This window comes from Crocuta crocuta, unplaced genomic scaffold (assembly GCF_008692635.1).
Source record: "Crocuta crocuta isolate KB4526 unplaced genomic scaffold, BGI_CrCroc_1.0 scaffold163, whole genome shotgun sequence".
NCBI classification, from domain to species: Eukaryota; Metazoa; Chordata; class Mammalia; order Carnivora; family Hyaenidae; genus Crocuta; species Crocuta crocuta.
Window position 1 is genome coordinate 2,003,706 of NW_027529533.1, and position 18,783 is coordinate 2,022,488.

At 36.2% G+C, this 18,783-nt stretch overlaps 1 protein-coding gene across 1 annotated transcript in view; it reads left to right on the forward strand.

Annotated features, from left to right (window-relative positions):
• Window positions 1-166: 166 nt before the first annotated feature.
• The window catches only part of SOS2 (SOS Ras/Rho guanine nucleotide exchange factor 2), an 83,708-nt gene continuing 65,091 nt past the window's right edge, over window positions 167-18,783 (forward strand). Inside the window, exon 1 of the mRNA XM_077761228.1 lies at window positions 167-220. Coding sequence (XP_077617354.1) covers window positions 167-220 — 54 coding nt within the window. The remainder of the gene's footprint in view (window positions 221-18,783) is intronic.

The following is an 18,783-nucleotide window of genomic DNA, read 5'->3' on the forward strand; positions in this document are numbered from 1 at the left end:
CGCAGGTATCATTTCATTGGCATACTGGGTGTTGAAGTATTAAATTGGCTTTACTTCCACGGGCAACCTGATTCTACAAGAACGGGGAAAGAAATGCGTATGTGTTGAGTAGTGATAATGGACTCAGGCCCGAGTTGAAAGTAAAGGGGGACATGCTCAGATGGTAATGGACTTGTCTGTGAACAGTTGCACTCAGCCAGAGTGTGAGTGCAGTTATCAGGTAGGCATGTATTGTTGGCAGCGTGATGTAGGTATCTACCTTCAGGTACTTTCTGGTAGCAAATAGTATTTGAATGTATGTTGCATAACTTACTCCGTAGGTAGCTTTGACCCTAATAATCCTGCTTGCACAGATTTGCTTCTTCAGGTTAGGCTGGAAACAAAGCCCGAACGAGCCTTAGTCCATTGCTTTGAGACTGTTATTTTGCATTTATTTTCTGTGCTTGTTTACCTGGAGCTCAGGTGTCTTGTAGATCTGTATTGTCTTATGCCACAGTTCTCGAATATCCTTGCTTAGAGAGTAAATACATCTAATAAAATGTGGTCTTATGAGGTGAATTGAATTCAAAAAGCAATTTCTGCGTAATTCATTAATTTACTGTTATTACAGAATTGAGATCTATTCCTAAGGAAGACATTTTCATATTTTTGTTGTTAGTGCTTTGAATTGTGTTCAGTTTTGTGGCATTTGGGTATTTGTGGTATTGCAACATGCAGACTTGCAGTGCCTGCTAAGAGTTACAGTTCATAAAGAGCTCAAGGTTCACTCTTTGTAGGATGTGTTACATTCTGGTATGTACCTGCCACCCATACCTTTGTACCATGAGAAATCCTGCCATTTCTTGGGAGGCTCTGTCTTTACATTCAGAGCCTCTAGAACTTGGCTTCCTTCCTCTCACTGACAGACAGTTGTAAAGACTACCAGGATTAGTAATTGACTTGTAGCAGTAGTTTAGACTATTAGGATTTTTCTCTTCCAGTTAGTTTCTTCCTCCATCGAACATGTGATATACTTCATTTATTTTTTTCCTTTTTTACTGCACTTTATTTTATCCCTGAATTTTTAAAACTTGAAGTATAATTAACATTAACATTTATTGAACACATTATAGGTATTTGGCACCATGATGAAACTAAAATTACAGAGATGAATAAAAAGCAGGGGCCCTACTCTAAAAGTGTTTACCATCTACACTGAAAATTCTAAACTTTCTGGTTTGGGTTTACATACATGCGATAGCATTTAGGAGCTCAGAGTTATGTAAGGAATATCTGTGTGTGTATGTGTGTGAGAGAGAGAGAGCAAAGAGCAATGTGGTTTAATTGTCTCTGTCAGATTCTACTTGGGCATCTTGGTGGAACCTTGAAAACTTAGAAGTATAATTTTCAGAAAAGTAAAATCATAACTGTCATGCAAATATAAATGAACATGTTTAGTGAGTTTGATTTAATACATTCCTTAATGAGGGAACTCACAAGATATCAAAGCTTCCTCATATGAAAATTTTAGGAGTTCGGTATTTATAGATAATTTAAAAGTAATATTGAGATTGTTGGGTAAGATACAAAATTCTTTAATATCCTATAGGAACATAAACGCTAAGTTGTAGATTTGCCTTTTCTGTTGATTTGAAATTATTTGTATCTGTACTGGACAAAACATCTCTATGTTAATCTTACAGATTCGTAAAATAATCCAGTCAATAGAGAATAACCAGAGGTTTGAGCACAGCATTGTACTGAAAGACACCTAGTAATCTCTTTTGCTTATTTCCAATAAGCTAATTTTGGCTAATTTTTATGAAAATCAAAATGGTAAAGTCACCATTGTTGGCCCTGAAAACACAGGGGTCTTTTTTTTTTTTCTTTTTATAGAGCGCACAAGAGCTAGGGAGAAGGGCAGAGGGAGGGAGGGAGAGGGGGGAGAGAGAGACAGAGAGGGAGAGGGAGAGGGAGAGGGAGGGCGGGCCATCGAATCTCAAGCAGATTCCGAGTCCAGCTCAGAGCCCATCAGGGCTTGATCTCACAACCCTGGGATCGTGAACAGAGCTGAAAATCAAGAGTTGGATGCTCAGTCAACTAAGCCACCCAGGTACCCCAAAACCAGATTTTTTAAACCAACATTAAATATGTATTTCACCACATAGAAACACAAACATTGAAAAATAGATTTTGGAAATAAAAGTGTTCTTTAACTTTTTGTTTTGTTTTTGTTCTTTATCTTTTTGTTGTTGTTCTTTAACTTTTATAACATAATGTTACGTAGAGCATTTAAATCATAAAGAACTACAAAGGGTAAAGCAGAGGGAAATGACATTACTAATGGATGATACATGGATTGTTAACATTACTGCTAAATTATGTATCTTCGCTAAAAGAGCCAGAAACATAAATGCCTTCACCACTACTCCCTAAGAAAATTGAAGCTATCATATTACTTGAGAGAAAAAAAAAGAGCACAGGAGTATACTTATAAACGCAGCTTATTACCTGTGTCTTTGAAATGCCTTTGGTACTTTGTGTATGTGCTATTGATTGTATGCTGAGAAAAATCAGTGTAAGCATTCTATGTATGGGAAACATGACTTTATTTTATCAGGTTTTTTAGTCCCGGATGTTTCCCTTGGAGATGCCTTTTCCTTCAAGTGTTCTTCACCAGGCTAATTGTGGAAAAGAAAATATCTGATGTCTTACTATCTGTAGTTACAAATGTCATAGGGAGAAAGAATTGGTTAAATTGCTTTGTTTCTGACTCCAACTTAATTCAGGTTAAATACAAACTCCTCACCCGAAACGTTACAGTTTGCTCTTAGATATCTGTCTAAAACATAAGAGGTATGAGAGAACGTCTGAGTTAATTAAATAGCAGTCTGTGGCAAAGAGGGTTGGGGGTTTTGGTTTAGAAATGCATTTGTGAACTTTGAAAGATCTAGTGTTTCTGCCTTTGTAGTAACGTCTCTTGGAGCCATTTTAGAAGACTGCTTTGGCTCTTTGTGGGGCCCAGAAGAAAAGCATTGGGTGCTTTGAGAAAATAAAATTGGTGACTGACATAAGAAGGTCAAGGAAGGCTTTTCTAGGGAAGTAACATTTGTGCTGAGTTCTAGATGATACATTCAAATATTTATTGAGTGCCTCATAGGTCCCCAGCACTATTCTTGATACTGAGGTTGTAGTAAGGCCCCTGCTCTCATAAAGCTTCCCTTCTAAATAGCCATGTGGGAGAGGCCTGAGAAAGACAATAAAGAAGGAAACAATTATCTGAAAGATCAATAGGAATTGACAAAGAAAGTGGGTGGGGGTGGGGTGGAGAAAGTTTGAGACTGAGGGAAAGATAGGAAACATGACTTGTTTTAAAGAACCAAGATGGAGTGAAAAGAAGAGGCTAGCTGGTAAGACCAGGTTAACGTTTCTACCTGAAAATACAAAGTCCTGTAGTGTTATTTATGTAACAAAATAATTAGGTTAACTTGATCAGAAACGCTTTTTTGCAGCTGAAAGCTAGCAACAAATAGGATATCCTATGATTTTTTTGTGACGTCAGTCCTGTTCTGGATTTCCTAAAGCCACTGAATATAAAAGTAGAACTCCAGGGAGTCATTTGGACTTATTCCAAACTAATAATGACCCAGACTGACCCAAGAGGTTCGGCTAGAACTGGATGAGCATTAGAAATGCATTTTAACTTGCTGCATTTAGTTCCCTGTCAGCCATGATTTAGTAGTGGTCCTCCATTTTCAGTTTAATTTTGGTGTGGTATATTTGGAGCAATAGTATTCCATTAAAGTGTTTTATGCTGACTATCCAAAGCATTACCTGTGTTACCACTTGACATAAATCAACTGTATGTCTTTTATATTAACCATGGCCTCTCTTTTAAGGGAACAGTAGTTTGATTATATCCTCTGTTAGCCTGCATGTTTGAATCAGGAAGGAATTTTAATGGAACTAATGGATTTAGCATTATCTTATGTAGTCACGTTAAAAATTAACAACCTGAAACTTTTATTCTTTTATGTAAGAACATATGATAGTAGAAAGCCTTTGAAATGTATGAAGTGTTGTACACTTCACATTTTAATGTGTAGGGATGAAGCAATACAACGAAAATAACATGAAGATCTAGATATGAGCACTAGTATTGTCTCTTCCAAGTAAAGTTTTCAGTCTCCCTGTTTTCTTCATTAAACCCCTTTGTAAACTCAAACATTACCTCTTACTTACATAGCACTTTGTAATTCTTTCTTAAGTAACCCATTACCAGCATTTGGCAGTTGAACTTCTCTTTCTTGAAATCCTTTCCTTGTTTGGCTTCCAGGACGCCAACCTCTGCAGGTTTTCTCCCTCTGGCTATTCCTTCTAGGTCTTCTACCTTTGTTGATTCCTCCTCATCTTCCTGCTACTTCATCCTGACCTCCTCAGCGCTTAGTTTTGGGACTTTTGTTTCTGTTTACCGTCACTTCTTTTAGATCCCATCCAGCCTCATGCTTCCCCTGTCATCTGTATCTGATGATTTCCATATGATTTCTGACTCAGACCTCTCCTGAGTCTAACCAACTTCTTTCTTGATACTTTCACATATATATGATAGGCATCTCAACCAATACTGAGCTCCTTCTCTTCCCCTCCAAAACCTGCTCCCTTTGTAGTATTTCTTATATCAGTAAATGGCTACTCCATTCTTTTAGTTGCTCCAGATAAAAATCTGGTGTTATTCTTGAATCTTGTTTCTCTAATCTGTCAGCAAATCCATTTAGCTGTACTTTGAAAACTGTAGCTATATTCAGTCACCATTTCTAACTCTTCTATTTCTACCACCTGAGACCAAGTCATAATCAGTCTCCAGTAGTATTAAAATACCCTATAACTGGTCTCCTCTCTTCTGCCCTTACCCCATTCAATCTTTTCTTAACACAGTAGAGATCAGTAAAATCTTGTCATTTCTTTGTTCAAAACTCTCATTGCTTCTCAGAATAAAAGTCTAAGTCCTCTCAGTAGGTTACCACACTCTATACTGCCCTTTACTTTTACATCTCTGACTTCATTTACTCCTGTCCCTTTTTTGCTCTGCTCCTGCCCACAGTGGCTTCCTTGTACCTGCAGATAGACACATTCTAATCTGTAGACATATTCTAATCTCTAGGCTTTTGTACTTGCTGTTTTGTCTGCCTAGAACAACTTTCCTGCAGATTAAAAATATGACTGGTCCTTGTATCTCCTTTAAGTCAAACATCATCTTGAAGAGGACTTCTCCTGAAGCGTATTTAAAACTGCTGTATCCCCTGGACATTTCTATGTAGATGTTCACAACATAACCCAATCCAAGTTTATTATCATCTTCCAAAACCTCCAGGATAAATGATATACTCAGTTTTCAAGCCAGAAACCTGGTCATCATCCTTCCCTTCCATGTTATACAAGGCTCAAATCTTATCAGCATGGAGTCTTGATTCTCCTAAATTAGAGGGTTTGGTTTTTTTGTTGTTTCGTTTTTGTGGGTTTTTTTTTTTTTTACTTTTATTGCTATATATCCCCAAAATAATTTTTTATATATATAATTTATTGTCAAGTTGTCTAGCACACAGTGTATACAGTGTGCTCTTGGTTTGGGGGGGAAGATTCCCATGATTCATCATTTAAATACAACACCCAGTGCTCATCCCAACAGGTGCCCTCCTCAGTGCCCATCATCCATTTTCCCCATCCCTCCATCAACCCTTAGATTGTTCTCTGTATTTAAGAGTCTCTTATGGTTCACCCCAAAAGAAATATTTTAATTGTATGTTTTTATGTTGACATTTAAAATTTTCCAAGTTCAAATAGTTGCAGAAGATATAATTTTATACGTGTTCTAAATACTGTTTAAAATTTTCCAAGTTCAAATAGTTGCAGAAGATATAATTTTATACGTGTTCTAAATACTGTTTAAAATTTTCCAAGTTCAAATAGTTGCAGAAGATATAATTTTATATGTGTTCTAAATACTGATATGGTTTTTAAAAATTTTTTTTTTTATTTTAGAGAGAGAGAGCATGCGAGCGAGCATGTGTTGGGGGGCAAGGGCAGAAGGAGAGAGAGAGAATCATAAATAGGCTCCACACTCAGCACGAAGCCCAACACAGGGGTCAGTCCCATGACTCTGAGATCTTGACCTGAGCTGAAGTTAAGAATTGGACGCTCAACTAACTGCGCCACCGAGACACCCCTAAGTACTGATGTTTTAAAATAAAACCGTTCCATCAGTCTTTTAGATATATCGAGTGAGGGGCGCCTGGGTGGCTTAGTCGGTTAAGCGTCCGACTTTCGCTTAGGTCATGATCTCGCGGTTCGTGGGTTCGAGCCCCGCGTCGGACTCTGTGCTGACTGCCAGCTCAGAGCCTGGAGCCTATTTCAAAGTCTGTTTCTCCCTCTCTCTCTGACCCTCCCCTGCTCACGCTGTCTCTCTCTCTCTCTCTCTCCCCTAGAAATAAATAAAAATATTAAAAAAAAAAGATATATCGAGTGAAATCTAAATACGGTTAACAAGTTGATATCCACCATTCATCTTTTTAAAATATACATGACAAAGTGCTTTTTAAAAAGTGTTTTTATTTTAATCCCAGTTAGTTAATATACAGTGTTATGTTAGTTTCAGGTGTACAATATAGTGATAGTGATTCATCATTTCCATACGATAACTGGTGCTCATCATGACAAGTGCACTTCTTACTCCCCATCAACTATTTAACCTATACCCCCATTTCCCTCCCCTCTGGTAACCATCAGGTTGTTCTTTATGGTTAAGAGTTTGTTTGTTGACCTCTCTGTCTCTCTTTTCCCTACTCTCTCTTTTTTTCCTCTTTGCTCATTTGTTTTGTTTCTTAAATTCCATATATGAGTGAAATCACATAGTATTTGTCTTTCCCTGACTTATTTCACTTCTTATACTTTCTAGCTTTATCCATGCCACTGCAAATGGGACAAAGTGCTTTTTTTAACGGCTGGAAATTTTATATTCTTTTTTCTCCCTGAACTGTTCATTCCGCTTCCTCCACATAATTATATTCTAATATATTATTTTTATGCTTAAAAGTCCTTGATCTCTTCTTTATATTTACACTTTCATCAACAACAAAACTGTCTATATATTGAATTTTTTTTTTTTTATTTTTTTATTTCTAGGAGAGAGAGAGAGACAGCGTTAGCAGGGGAGGGTCAGAGAGAGAGGGAGTCACAGACTGAAACAGGCTCCAGGCTCTGAGCTGCCAGTCAGCACAGAGCGCGATGCGGGGCTCGAACCCACGAACCGTGAGATCATGACCTAAGCGAAAGTCGGACGCTTAACCAACTAAGCCACCCAGGCGCCCCTATATATTGAATTTTTAAAACTCTTTGGTGACCACAAAGTTAAAATTTTCTTTTAGGGTGAATTACTAGTAGGACATGGTTGATCAAAAGAACATGTATGTCATGGATTTTGAAAAATTAGTACTTATAAAGCTTTATTTAATATGCATTATTCAGTGACATCTATGTACTTTGCATTGTTTTTAAATTAGTTCATGTTTTGTGGGTAACTGTTACTGCTAGAATGAGATACAGTCTTGCAGGGGTGAATCATAGTTCAGTGTCAGTTCTATTCCCGTTTCCCATTTCTGTAGATGTAAGCCCTTGTTAACATAAACAGAAGAATTTAAAGCAATCAAACTCATTTTTAAACTTCTTTCAAAATTATGTACCAAAAATTATATTGTGATCTATCAAAGAGTCTTAATATCTCTATCACCCAGCAATTCATTTACTTTAAACTCCTTTTGTTTAAAATAAAAAGTTGGAAACTACCTGACTTGCAGAATGATTTGCCTGGTCTTTATAGCTATTCACTTTTTCATTTTCTAGCTTTTCTAGTACATGTCAAATGACTAATAATTATAACTGTTACTTTTTCAGTTTTTTGCTTACAATTACTGTGTTTAATCCAATGTATCTAATAAAGATTGGGAAAATGAAAGCAGTATTAATTTAGTACACTTAAACTATGACAGTGTTTACTAATAAAATGTATTTTACCTTGTCATATTCTTTAAACATATTTTCTTTTTTTTTTTTTTTAACGTTTATTTATTTATTTTTGGAAGACAGAGAGTGCACGAACAGGTGAGGGGCAGAGAGAGAGGGAGAGAGAGACTCTCGAGCAGGCTCTGAGCTATCAGCATGGAGCCTAACACAGGGCTCAATCCCATGACAATGAGATCATGACTAAGCCGAAATCACGAGTCAGATGCTTAACTGACTACTAAGCCACCCAGATGACCCATCTTTAAACATACTTGCATTGAATCCTTGGAGTTATAGATCTCGTTCATTGTATTCATTTTCTGTTGCTGCTTAACAAAGTATTACATGCTTAGTGGCTTAATACAACACAAATCTATTGTCTCACAGTTTCTGTAGGTGAAATGTCTAGGCACAGCTCTTGCCTGGGTTTTCTGCTTAGGATCGCAATCAAGGTTTTGGCTGGGGCTGCAGTCTCATCTGAAGCTTGGGAATCTTGCCTGCCAGGGGGCTCTGTGGTACAATGAAGTTTGGGAATCCTCTTCCAAGTTCATGTAGTTATTGGCAGAATTCATTTCCTTGCAGTTGCATGTCTGAGGCCCTCAGCTCCTGGAGGCTGCTGCAGTTCGTTGCCACATGACCCTCCCTATAACATGTCAGTTTGCTTCTTCAAGGCCAACAGGAATGTATCTGGTGCTGTTTCTTATCTCATACTCTAGACCTTCTTTTAAAGGACTCACCTGCTTTAGTGATAATCTTTTGATTAACTCAAAGTCAACTGATTAGGGATCTTAGTCACTTTTGCCTTATATGGTGACTTCATCATAGGAGCGATATCCTCATCACATCCACAGGTCCTGCCCGCACTCAAGAGGAGTACACAGAGCATGTATATCAGGGGGTGGGAATCCTAGGGCCCACCTTAGAATTCTGTGTACCACACTCATTTGTTTAATGCAAAATATCCACCACATAACCAAATTGCTAAGGTTAGTTTTAATTGTCAAGCCAACCAGCCTCGTCATATTTCTCTTCTCTGAGACAAAGTCTGACTTAATTTTTCAGTTCAAATGAATGTGTTAATATATGTTACGTGCCAGCCATCTCACTTCTGACTTCTAATTGTAAGATAGAAAGGTAGTTAAGGTTTGAAAACTTGCTTTGAATTTTTTTTCTCCTGAGATAAAGTAGTATTGCCTTTTAATATTTCTTAAAGATGCTTTCTTTTCTTTGTTTTCTTAAGTTTTTCCCCTTAGTAAGGTTGTGTATTTAGGCAGTAGGCTAGGAGATGAAAGAAGCAAGGTACTTAAATGAAAAGTATTTGTAATCTTCTCTTTGTTTAGTGTCCTAGAATTTATTTATTATTTTTTTATTGCACCCCAGGGCAACACACCATAGTGAGATTCAGAGTAAGTAAGAGAGCTGCCTCTCTTTAGTAAAGTGAGAGAGCAGCTGAGAAGAGGCAGGAAAGGAGAGCCTGTTTACTCCTTGAGTGCAGGTACCTTGTCAGGCAGCTCTTTAAGAAAGAGTACATATGGTAGTTTTGGTAGTATGCTGAAGGAAGTGGGTATTTGGCACAAGGAGTAAATATCCTTTAAGTAAAAGCATATTTAGAATAGTGATCTCTTCCTAGCTCACAACGGGGAAAAAGCCAATATTAACTTTTTTTCAATTTTATTTTTTTCATAAGTTTTTCTATGGTGTGGTGTCTGCTACAATTTACTTGCTAGTGAATAGTGGAAGATAGTAACACAAATGAACAAGAGATACAGAGGTTTTACAGGAAAAAGTTGGATTCTTTTTGGGTTTTTTTTTTTTTTTTTTTTTTACAAACATGTGCCTGTAGTTTTCAGTTTTGTAGTCATTTTTGCTAATATTACTCCTCTCTATGATGAAATATAAGTGACAGTATTTCGTATTCTGCTAAGAGCAGTGCAACTTCCAGGTGCTTTGCCCCTGAAACAGTTGGGAACCATTGATCTAGCCTTCACTTTCTTGGTTTTACAGGCTAGTGGCCTGCCTGTATGGGAATGTATTTATTATTCATCTGACAGATCATATGCCATTGCATTCTGTTTAAGGAAAAATCTAATGACAAAAATGTTAACTTCTACTAATAGTTTTCTCTACATGTTTTGATTATTTTATGGTAAGCCCTCACCTAACATTAAGCTAAATAGAATAAGATTCTTGTCCTGTACTTATCTCCATTTTAACTAAAGTGCATTGAAAACCCCACAGGATTTCAGCTCGGGTCATGATCCAGAGTCATGGGATCAAGTCTCCTGTCGGGCTCCGTGCTGCATGTGAAGCTTGCCTGAGATTCTCTCTTTCTCTCTTCCTCTTCCCTGCTCATGGGTGCGCGTGCACGCTCTCTTTCTCTCTCTCCTTCAAAAGAAAAAAGAAAAGAAAAGGAAAAGAAAACCCCTCAAGAAAGCACCTAAGAGCATTGAATCTGAGAAGTGAATATTAATAGAACAGAGGAACATGGACTGGATATAGCCTCATTTGTAATGTTATATAGGATACTGAGTCTCCAGTACATATCCAGTGAAATAAAAACTAATTTTTTGGAGTTCTCAATTTTCCACAGTGCCTAGATTTCAGCGAGGCCAAGAAATCTGTTTGCTATAGTGAATATATTTAACATGTATTTACTGAGTGCTTTCCTTATGCGAAGCATGGTACTAGATTACTTGTATATTAGAAATAAAAGGGTGGGGAAATAGGAAGAAACCAAAAACATAAAAAATGGTTCTGTCCTTAAAGAGTTGATAGTGTACGGCTCTGGTTTCAATTCTTCATTATATACTGTAGTCAAAAAAAATGCTACCTTGGGGATCCTGGGTGGCTTAGTTGGTTAAGCATCTGACTTCAGCTCAGGTCATGATCTTACGGTTCATGAGTTCAAGCCCCACGTCAGGCTCTGTGCTGACAGCTCAGAGCCTGGAGCCTGCTTTGGATTCTGTGTCTCCCTCTCTCTCTCTGCCCCTCCCCCACTCACACTCTGTTTCTCTCCCAAATATAAATAAACATTAAAAAAAATTTAATGCTACCTTAAATATTATACATATATATTTCTAATTTTTTTAATGTTTATTTTTGAGGGGCAGAGAGAGCACGGGCAGGGAAGAGGCAGAGAGAGAGGGAAACACAGTATCCAAAGCAGGCTCCAGGCTCTGAGCTGTCAGCACAGAGCCTGACATGGGGCTCAAACTCATGAACGGTGAGATCATGATCTGAACCAAATTCAGGTGTTTAACCGATTGAGCCACTCAGGTGCCCCTATATATTTTTATTTTTTAAAACTTTATTGGGAGTATAATTGACATATAATAAACTGCATATATTCAAAGTGTACACTTTGATACGTTTTTGTGTATGTATATGTCAATGAAGCCATCACAAAAAAATACTGAATGTATCTTCATCCCCATAATTTCCTCTTGACTCTCATCAATTCTCCTCCCAACCGTCCCCATTTCTTGTACCCAAATAATTACTGTTCTGCTTTCCATCACTATAGATTACATTTTCTAGAATTTTATAGTAATAGAATCATACAATATATACTTTTTTTCTGACTTCTTTTACTCAGCATAATTATTTTGAGATTCATCCATTTTGTTTCAAATATTAATAGTTCACTCCTTTTTATTGCTCAGTGGCATTCCATTGTGTGGGTATACAGCTGTCTATCTCTCTACCTATATATGTACATTTGGTTTTCCAATCTTGGCTATTAGAAATAAAACTGCTATGAATATTTGTGTACAAGTCTTTATATAGACATATATTTCCTTTTTTCTTGAGTAATTACCAAAGAATGGCTGGATCAAGTAGTAGGTGTATGTTAACTTTTTAAGTAACTATCAAACTTTTCCATTCTAACTGTTGTCCAGTTTTACATTCCTACCAGCAAAGTATGAGAGTTCCAGTTCCTCCTGCCAACATTTTGGTATTTAATTTTAGGCATTGTAATAGGTATGTCCTGGCATTTTTTTCTGGTTTTTGATTTGTATTTCCCTAGTGATTAATGCTGTCGAGCATCGTTCGTGTTATTTGCTGTCCATTGTTTTCTTTGGTGAAGTGTTTGATCATATCTTTTGCCCATTTGTTTGTTTTCTGTTGTTGCGTTTTGAGAGTTTTGTATATGTCTGATATAAATCCTTTATTAAATATATCCTCTACAGAGATTTTCTTCCAGTCTGTAGCTTGTCTTTTCATTTTAATATTATCTTTTGAAGAGCAAAAGTTTTAAGAATTTATGGAGTCCAGTTTACCCATTTGCTTTTTTAGAGATGATGCCTTTGGTATCATATTTAGGAAAACTTTCGTTAACTGAGAGTTATAAAAATTTTCTATTTTTTTCTTAGAAATTTTATATTTCTGAGTTTTTCTATTTAGATCTATGATCTATTTGAGTTAATTTTCACATATGAGATAATTTTATATGTCATGGGTTTTTTTCCATATGGATATATTCCACCACCATTTATTGAAATAAATATTTATAATGTACAGTTTGATAAGTTTTGTCCTTTCCTTTATGCCTATATTAAAAATCACTCAACACTCAGCACCTGGCTGGCTAGGTCAGTAGAGCCTGTGACTCTTGATCTTGGGGTTGTGAGTTTGAGCCTCATATTGTGTATAGAGATTCCTTAAAAATAAGATCTTTTTTAAAAAATGATTCATCTGTATATGTATGGCTTTCTTTCTGAATTCTTTTTTTTTTTTTTAATGTTTTGTTTATTTCTGAGAGAGAGAGACAGTGTGAGCAGGGGAGGGTCAGAGAGACACAGAATCTGAAACAGGCTCTAGGCTCTGAGCTAGCTGTCAGCACAGAGCCTGATGCAGGGCTCGAACCCACGAACTGTGAGATCATGACCTGAGCCGAAGTTGGACGCTTAACAGACTGAGCTACCCAGGTTCTTTCTGAATTCTTTATTCTGTTCCATTGACCTTTTTGCCTGTCTTTACGACAATACCACACTGTTTTGATTATTGTAGCTTTATAAAAATTCTTGAAATCAGGTAATTTAACCTTCCAACTTTGTTCTTTTTCAGAGTTGTTTTGGTTATTCTTGGGCCTTTATAGTTCCATAAGAATTTTAAAATCAGGGCATCAATTACTATACAAAAACATAGAACTTTTATTGGGATTATGTTGAATCTATAGATCATTTGAGAAGAATTGACATCTTAATATTGGGTCTTCCAGCTCATAAAGTTTATCTTTTTATTTACATAGGTCTTTTAAAATTTCTGTCAGCAATATTTTATACTTTTTGCATATATTTTGAGAATGAAATTTGCTTTTCCTTTTTTAATTAATTTTCTTAATGCTTATTTTTAAGAGGGACAGAGAGACAGAACATGAGCAGGGTAGGGGCAGAGAGAGAAGGAGACACAGAATCCGAAGCAGGCTCCAGGCTCTGAGCTGTCAGCACAGAGCCTGACTTGGGGCTTGAACCCATGCATGACCTAAGCTGAAGTCAGATGCTTAACCAACTGAGCCACCCAGGTGCCCCTAAATTGAATTTTATAACAACAAGAAAAATGTCAAGTATTCTTTAAAATTTTTTTAATGTTTTATTTATTTCTAGGAGAGAGAGAGAGAGAGAGACAGCGTGAGCAGGGAAGGGTCAGAGAGAGAGGGAGACACAGAATCTGAAGCAGGCTCCAGGCTCTGAGCTGGCTGTCAGCACAGAGCCCGATGCGGGCCTCGAACCCACGAACCACGAGATCATGACCTAAGCGAAAGTCGGATGCTTAACCGACTAAGCTACCCAGGCACCCAAAAAATGTCAAGTATTCTTAATTGACGTTTGAGATATTTGCATCCTTACAAAAATCTTGGCAATGGAGTAAAGAATTTTGCATAAATAAATTCATACATAAATAAAAGGGATTTATTTCTACATTGTACCAAAAACTCAAATGTTAATTGATTAAACAAATACACTAGCCAGATTTTTTTATTTGATTGTGAATATGCTGAAAGATATAAATTAGGAAATGTCATTTCTGAAACTTGTAAAATATAGTGTTTATCTTGGTAGAAAATAATTTGAAATTTAATGTTTTTCTGATGAATCTATATATAGATTCATGACTGTTCTTTTTATAGTGTATATATAAGGAAATACTTTCTGGCAGTTTAAAAATATGGTGTAACTAAAATACAGGTCTGACTTGTTGATCTGTTAACAACTGAAAATTATTTTAATTGCTCTTTTTCTGACTAGTCTTTCAGAAAAATATGATAGGGGAGTTTGTTCTGATGTGGTAATTTTATGTTTACTGTCTCTTACGTTGCTGAGATAGTAAACACTGGGAATACAAAGTAGGGTTATCTTTTATTGTCATCTTGATATCCTATTAGTATTTATGTGTGGGATTTTAACATTATATATTTTTATGACTTTTCACATTTGCAGCTACTTTAAGAAGATTAGCATTAGAAATTTTGATGCTAAATGTCAAAGTTGCTTTGCAGGTTATCTACCAAAATGATAATCACAGAAAAAAATCCATCCCAGTTAGACACTATTTTAATTCTGTCACTTTCAGTAAGGAGAGCACTTAGCTTTTATGGAAGGATGTTATAAGAAACAGCGTTATGAATGCCATTGCTAAACTTCCAGTGTAAATCCTTATTTTTTTTAATGTTTATGTATTTTGAGAGAGAGAGAAAGAGAGGGAATGGGCATGGGGGAAGGGCAGAGAAGGAGGGAGAGAGAATGCCAAGCAGGCTCTGTCAGCTCAGAGACCGATGCATGACTAGAACTCATGAACCGTGAAATCCATGACCTGACCCAAAATTAAGAGTCAGACGCTTAACCGACTAAGCCACCCAGGTGCATTAATCCTTATTTTTTATTAAAAAAGGAAAATTTTAATTCTGTTGATCTAATAGAAATATATGGTAAGATGTTATTAAGTTTCCTCTTGTTATGTTAAACAAGTGCAAAATGTAAGAGAAAATATTTCCCCAAAATCTATTTTGAATTTATTAAAAAAAATATATAAACCCTGGCATTTTGGATGTTTGTCCTATATAAATATGTAACTGCCATACTTTAAACTCTTCTTATCCAAAGTTCTTGAAAAAGTAGTATTTATCATTTCTAGTTTTATGTATACTTCTTTTTTCCACTTTCCCAGTTCAGATTATATTTCTTTCTAAGTTTGTTTATATTTTATCAAAATTATTCCTGCAAATAAAAAAATAACTAACTTTTAAAGGTTTGTAAGAAAAATAGCAGTATTTCTTCCCCATATCTCTTCCCCATAACCACTCACAACGTTTTCTGCTTTCCGGATACAATCACTTTTAAAAACTTTTCAAAGTGATTTGTTTCAGTATTCTGTATCTCTAAGGAAAAAAATGACTTATTTCTTGATTTTTCTGTTTTGGCCATTATCTGTTAACTTCCTACCATGGAAGGTAAAGATTTAATATTCTTTAATACACATATACACCTCCCTCCTCTCCCCATACACATCTACCTTATCATACATACATATTTCGTGCTTCACCCCCCACACCATGGTTATATCTTAGTTTTGTTTGAATCAGTATTCACAGTTTACATTATTATGACTGTAAATGTTGTTTATAGTTAAACTGCTTTTCCTTTCCTACCTAACCTTTTACTGGAGTTGATAATTGTCTTGTTTTCTTATTTGTATAGTTAGTTTTGTGTGTACTTACTAATTCAAGCTCAAAGTCTCTACCAGTTGTCTAAATAGCCTCTTAAGATTTTTAGACTCCTCAGATACTCTTATCAATTTCATCTTTTTTTTAAGTGTTTATTTATTTTAGTAATTTCTATATCTAGTATGGGATTCGAACTCCGCATCCTGAGATAGAGTCACATGTTTTTCTGACTGCATCAGCCAGGTGCCCCTTAATTTCATCTTCTTGAGATAGTTTCTCCTAGAGTATTCTGATCTGCAGCCTGGACTGGTTACCTTATTGTGCCTGTTGTACACCTCTCATAATTTTCCTTCACTTCATACTGGTTATTCCTTTGGCCTTTTTTCTGTATTAGTTCCTTCATTTCCTGTATGCCATTTTTTCTGTTCCTTGATTTATACTCTTGTTTTACTGTGTTACAAATTGTGAAAGCTTAATGAGAAAATGTGCATGAGAGAGAAAATTTTTGACCTTTTAGCATGTCTTCATTTTACCATGACATTTGATTGATAGTTTATTAGGATCTTGTTCTAGGATGAAAGTCATTGCCTTCTAGCTTCTAGTGTTACAGTCAGAAGTCTGGAACTAGTCTAATACCTACTTTGTATAGAACCTGCTTCTTTCCTTCACCCTCAGCCTGTAGGATATTCACTTTGTGTCTAGGTTTCTGACATTTTTAAAATGTTTATTTTTGAAAGAGAGAGACAGAGCATGAACAGAGTAGGGGCAGAGAGAGGGGGAGACACAGAATCTGAAGCAGGCTCTAGGCCCTGAGCTGTCAGTACCCAGCCTGATGTGGGACTTTAACTCACAAACTGTGAGATAATGACCTGAGCCGAAGTCAGACATTCAACCTACTGAGCCACCCAGGCACCCCTGACATTTTAATTTCATTTATTAGCTGGGGACTAGGAGGATCCTTTTGACTTTTTTTTTTTTTTATAATTTCACCACTTGATTTTTCTGTTTGCTAGATGATTCTCCAGCATTTTAAAACCTTATTTATGGTGAAGTGGTAAAACAATAAAAACTGTTTAAAGCATAAATAAACAATTTAAGGAACACTTATTTAGCACTTTTCTCCATAGAACTTTCCAGAAGGTAACCACTTTTATGGTAATCACTGCCTTTTTCTTTTATAATTTTTCCTTTTATTTATTTATTTTTTAAGTTTTTAATCTTTATTTTTGAGAGAGAGAGACAGTGTAAGCGGGAGAGGACCAGAGAGAGAGGGAGGGGGACACAGAATCCGAAGAAGGCTCCAGGTTCTGAGCTGTCAGCACAGAGCCTGATGTGGGGCTCAAACTCACCAACTGTAAGATCATGACCTGAGCCGAAGCCGGACATCCAACCGACTGAGCCACCCAGGCACCCCTAGTTCTACCTTTTTAAAAAATTTTTTAAATGTTTTATTTATTTCTGAGAGAGAGAGACAGCACGAGGAGGGGAGGATCAGAGAGAGAGGGAGACACAGAATCTGAAACAGACTCCAGGCTCTGAGCTAGCTGTCAGCACAGAGCCCGATGTGGGGCTCGAACCCACGAACCACGAGATCATGACCTGAGCCGAAGTCGGACACTTAACCAACTGAGCTACCCAGGCACCCCAGTTTTACCTTTTAAACATGTGTCCCTAAAACATTATAGTTTAATTTTGTCTGACCTTGAAGTGGAATTCCATTGTATATATTCTCCTTATCTGGCTTCTTTCTGCCAACATCATTTTAAAGATATATCCATATTTGTGTAGCTGTAGTTACTCATTTTTCCTCCTATATTCAATTGTATGAATATGCTACAATTTATTTCATTTTAGATAGATATTTGAGTTTCTAGTTTGGTGGTATCACTAATAATGCTACTTATGAGCCTTTCTGTACATGTCTTCTAGTAAACCCATGTGCTTATTTTTCTAGAACAGTGCTGTCCAATAGAAATATAATGTAAGTAACATATGTCATTTTAAATTTTCTCATAGCCATATTAAAAAAGTAAGAAACAGATGAAATTGGTTTTAATAATATATTTTATTTAACCCAATGAATCTAATCATTTTAGCATATAATCAATAAAAACATCGAGATATTTGACTCTTTTATACTATATCTCTGATATCTGGCATATATTCTGTCCTTAAAGCCCATTTCAATTCAGTGGATCTACATTTAGCTGCTCATTAGCCACAGGTGGCAGTGTCTTCTGTGTTGGACTACATAGCTCTAAACATATATATGTATACACACTGCTGGGTCATAGGGTATGCATATCCTTTTAAACATTTTATTTATTTATTTATTTATTTATTTATTTATTTAAAGATTTTATCTTTAAGTAATCGCTACACCCGACGTGGGACTCAAACTCATGACCTCACGATCAAGAGTCCTATGTTCTACCAAAAGAGCCAGCCAGGTGCCCCTAATTCTAGATTTTTTTAAATTGAAGTATAATTGACATACAGTGTTGTATTAGTTTCAGGTATATATACTTTATGAAATGATCACTACAATAAGTCTAGTTACCATCTGTTAATATACAACATTTTTACAGTATTACTGACTACAGGGTATTGCTATCTTGTACTTCTGTAGCTAATGGCTAAGTTTTTAAAGGCGATTGAGCAAAAAAAAAAAGATTGAGCCATTTTGCACTCCATTCGCAGTGTCTGACAGTTCCCATTGGGTTTTTTTTACCCCCGTTGTCCTGTGTGATCACCAACACTTAGTGTTATTAGACTTTTTAATTTTGCTGTTTGATGTGAGTGGATAATAGTTTTAATTGTGGTTTAATTTGATTTCTCTAATTACTAAAGGACCAAAGCTCTTATTGGCCATTTGAATTTCTTCTTTTGTGAAGTTTTGATTTTTTTTTGCCTGTTTTTTCTATTAGGTTTTTGTTTGTTTTTTTTTTAAGTAGACTCCATGGCCAGCATGGGGCTTGAACTCATGACCCCAAGGTCAGGAGTTGCATGCGCTACTAACTGAACCAGCCAGACACCCTGTATTGGGATTTTTATCCTCTTTTTCCTACTGAATTTCTTTTCTTTCT